This window comes from Fulmarus glacialis, unplaced genomic scaffold (assembly GCF_000690835.1).
Source record: "Fulmarus glacialis isolate BGI_N327 unplaced genomic scaffold, ASM69083v1 scaffold23721, whole genome shotgun sequence".
Lineage (NCBI taxonomy): Eukaryota > Metazoa > Chordata > Aves > Procellariiformes > Procellariidae > Fulmarus > Fulmarus glacialis.
In genome coordinates, this window is record NW_009192455.1 from 1075 (window position 1) to 4813 (window position 3739).

At 51.1% G+C, this 3739-nt stretch overlaps 2 protein-coding genes across 2 annotated transcripts in view; one reads left to right on the forward strand and one right to left on the reverse strand.

The window, feature by feature from the left end:
• Positions 1-1143: 1143 nt before the first annotated feature.
• On the forward strand, positions 1144-1677 carry SMAGP (small cell adhesion glycoprotein). The gene is made up of 3 exons (XM_009587087.1): positions 1144-1174; positions 1341-1415; positions 1505-1677. Exons 1-3 carry the CDS (start codon positions 1144-1146, stop codon positions 1675-1677), a joined length of 279 nt encoding a protein of 92 aa, XP_009585382.1.
• A 530-nt stretch (positions 1678-2207) lies between these two features.
• DAZAP2 (DAZ associated protein 2) overlaps positions 2208-3739 on the reverse strand; it is a gene marked incomplete at its 5' end in the record, with an annotated part of 3345 nt that continues 1813 nt past the window's right edge. The window contains 2 exon segments of the mRNA XM_009587088.1: positions 2208-2303; positions 3181-3184. Of these exon segments, the coding sequence (XP_009585383.1) occupies positions 2208-2303; positions 3181-3184 (100 nt within the window).

Sequence of the window (3739 nt, forward strand, 5' to 3'; positions counted from 1 at the left end):
GGTTTGGAAAGCGCGTGTAGCTCCCCGACGCCCGGACCTCGCTGCCGGAGGAGCCCAATGAGCTTTAAAGCAAAGCTGGGTTTAAAGCAAAGCTGGGTTTAATTTAAAGCTGGGTTTAAAGCAAAACCGGGTTTAATTTAAAGCTGGGTTTAAAGCAAAGCCGGGTTTAATGAGTTGGTGGCTCGTGCCAGCCTGGGCTTGAGCCTGGGGGGAAGTTGGCGTGGTCCGGGGGAGCTACCGGAGACTTGGGGTCCCGGTCCGTGGGAGAGGGGTCCCACGACCACCCGTGCTCGCTACTGGGAAGGGGGAAAATTGTTTTCCCAAATTCCTGCGGCTCTGTAAGCCCGAACGTTTGCACTCTGGTAGCGCTGGAAAGCAAAACCTGCTGTTGTAAGGGATGTTTTGCAAACACCCGGCAGCGCTGTGAGTCACAAGGGCACAGCGGGACAACCAGGGCAAGGCCGGATCCTGAGAAATTCATCCCACTTTCCAAAATCCGGGAGGTCGCCGGCAGGGTTAGCATCGCCCCATCCTCGTGAGATGCGTCCTGACGGCACGGCAAGGCTGCGCTCCCGGCTCCCCGCTCCTGGCCCACGTCCACCCCCCCGCGGTTAAATTTCCTCTTTTTTTTTTTTTTATAAAAACAAAAAAAATTAAATCATCACCGCAGAGCCGCTGAGTCACTTGTGCCCGAGCGCCGGAGCCATTGCAGAACGTCTTTTCGGGGGGGTTACAAAGGTTGTCCATCCACCTCGGGCAGAGCCGCCGAGGTCGGTTTAAGCAGCTGCTGGTCCGGCTGCTTTTTGCAGGCGAAACGTTACGGCTGGAGAAAAAAAGGCTGCAGCATCAACCTCGGGACCCCGATCGGAGGATTTGCAAGGATTTACGGACAATTTGAAGCTCTCGAAGTTTGAGAGCGAACTGCAGAGTCGGTGGCTGGTTTTTCCCCGCCTTGACGTGCCCCAGCCTGCTCCTCTCCATCAGCCCGAATAAAACCTTTGCTTTGATTAGCGCTGCATCACCACCGGCATCCCCGCCTCGCGGCTGGGCCCTTCGGGGTGTTGCGTGTGAGTTTATCACTTTTATTCCTTTTTTTGGCAGTTCTGAAGGACCCCAGACCTTCGCCTGGAAGGAGCCGATGCGATGGAAGGAGATCAGCCCCCTCTGACTGCAGGTGAGCGTCCCAGGACAGCTTTGCCGGGCCGTTTGTCCCGTTCAATCCTCAGTGAGACCTTGTCGGGGCCACCGCGTGCCCCATCCAGCTAAGCCTGGCTTAGCCAGGTCAGGACCAGCCTTGCTCACCTTCTCCTCTCTCCCTCTCTCCTGGTTTGATGAAGAAGAGCTGACAACCCCCAGCCTGAAGAAGGCTCACACCCCACCTCTCCATGAGGACGCCAACACCGTGGTCATCGCAGGTAGGGGCTCTCCTCGCCGGATCCACCCCATTCACCAGCTCGGTACCGACCGCTAAACCCCGCTCCTCCCTCTGCCTTCTCCCCGGTAGTTGTCATCACCCTGGTGTTCCTCACCCTGCTGACGGTCCTGGTGGTGATCATCATCTACCTGTACAGAAACAAAGGCAGCTACCTCACCTACGAGCAGCCGGTGGCGGAGACCGACGTGTCGGTGCAGATGGAGGACGCTCCATCCAAAGAGAAAGAGGAATATTTTATCTAAGCCACCGGGTCCAGCGCACACCTCTCCGACGCACTCAGGTCCAAGTTGCCTCAATTCCTTGGAGTTGGGATCTACAAGCTGCTTTTTTTTTTTTTTCCCTTTTTTTTCCTTAATTTATTAAGCCAACTATGGAAGGAAAAATAAATAGGTGTGTGTCAGAGCTTTGCCCATCGCTGCCCGGAGCAGACCGAGGGCAGGGAGTACTTCGGCTCGGCGGAGGAGAGCAGGCACGGCCGCGCTCCGGCTGCCCGCACCCACCCCATCTCCTCCCTTCGGTGCTTTCTAATACAACCCAGTGACAAACGCTTGAAGAGTCGCTGTTGTTTTCTTTTTCCTTATCTCACAAAACAATTAAATTATTCTGCCGATGATTTAGGGGTGGGGTAATTAGCATGGCTAATTTGGAGGCTAAGGTTAAGCGCGCATGTAAAATAGGCTGACGGATCGTGCAAGTTACAGAAAGCCCCATTGTAGCTTACGAACCCGGGGACGCTCGTCCCTGCCCCGAGAGGCGCCTGACCTCGGAGAAATCAGAAGCGGAGCAGGTTCGCTTCGTCTGCAGAGCCGGCTTTAGCCCCGACACACAGGCTCACGTAGGCACAGACGCTAGTTTTCCTCTGCTTTTGCTACGCACAGGGACGGGGCAAGGAGCAGCTCCAGACATCCCTCCTCTGCTCCCTTCTCAAGGGCAGTTCCGCCTTTAAACCAAACCCCCCCCCAAAAAAAAAAACCAAACCCCAAAGGGGGAAGTTCACAAAATAGCAGCGAAGAGGAAATAAGTGAAGAAACCCTAAGGCTTGCGATGGGCAGGAGCCAAGGGGTTTTATTTGAGGTCTAATGCAAATTTGCTACTTTATTCAAATTTTCAAAATAGTCTTTATTCTACTTTTTTTTTTAGTATAAAAAAATCCACAAGTTAAGTGCACCACAGTGTATACAGAGAGAGACATAATGCTGAACTTTGATAACAGTCAGTTGTATGGTTAAACACAACATATACAAGACACAGATTTAGATTAAACTGAAACCTCAAGATAAAATATATTTGAATCTGATATTTTTCTTCATAAAACAAAACAAAACAAAAAAACCAAAACATTGAGGATCCCTGAAATATTCTTCTTAACCCTAATAAGACTTCATTATACCCAAGTCATTTTTAAAGTATGCATTCATAAAACAACCCATTAACCAAGCTAATTTGTGTGTTGATTGATAGTTGCTACACACCCTTGGACAGATGGTAACCAGCCTCTCTGTTTGAACAACAGCCTTAAGGAGTTTTGGTGTCAAGACACCAGGTTGAGTTTAAAAAAAAAAAAGGAAGTTTGTTTATTAAGCATCGTTCTAAAAGCCTAGTTAGCATCGAATGAAATGTTCAAACATGAGTTGCATTGTGTTTCTGGCACCAAAGCATGGCTTTGATTAGATCTAATGTGCAAAGAAATCCAAGATCACTTGGAGTGTATAAAAAAAATCCCATGATACACGCCAGCTGCATACCTTCCTGGAGGAAAACGACGGGCGAATGTGAGCACAGAGTGCTTCGAGGGATCCGTTCTAGAGTGAGGTCAGGAAGAAAGAAGCGCCAAGGTGCCCTCCCCGCTATCGGGAGCTTTTCTATCCAGCGCCTTCGCTGGGGAAACCCGGGTGGTTTGTGGCTCTGGGTCCAGCGGACCGGCACGACCGTGAAGGGAAGGCGAAACCGGATCCGCTCCCTCGCCCTCCCCAAAGCCAGTGTATAAGTAGCCGATTAATAAAAGCTCAGCGCTAAGGTATTACTCCAGTGAAATGAAAGGAAAGGGGCAGGGCTGCTGAGCTCACATTCATTTCGTGAATTAATCCCCCCCTCCCCGTTTGAACAGAGGCACCGCTATCATTAACAGGGTTTCTTGTTTGGCTTGAAAGTGCCTGCAGGGCCGGGCACCGAACCAGGAAGACACCTCACCGCTGTGTGTCTAATCTGCAACTTCAGGTTAATATGGACTAAAGCAGTTACATCGTGAGAAGTGCTGACAGTATGTGATGTCTGTCCTTACACAAATGTAGCCCCCCCCTCTCC

Excerpts from the sequence above, each read along its gene's own strand:
- SMAGP (XM_009587087.1), top strand. The coding sequence starts at position 1,144 with ATGGAAGGAGATCAGCCCCCTCTGACTGCAG. Across the intron at positions 1,175-1,340 it reads TCAGCCCCCTCTGACTGCAG|AGCTGACAACCCCCAGCCTG; the intron begins GTGAGCGTCCCA and ends TTGATGAAGAAG. Across the intron at positions 1,416-1,504 it reads CAACACCGTGGTCATCGCAG|TTGTCATCACCCTGGTGTTC; the intron begins GTAGGGGCTCTC and ends TCTCCCCGGTAG.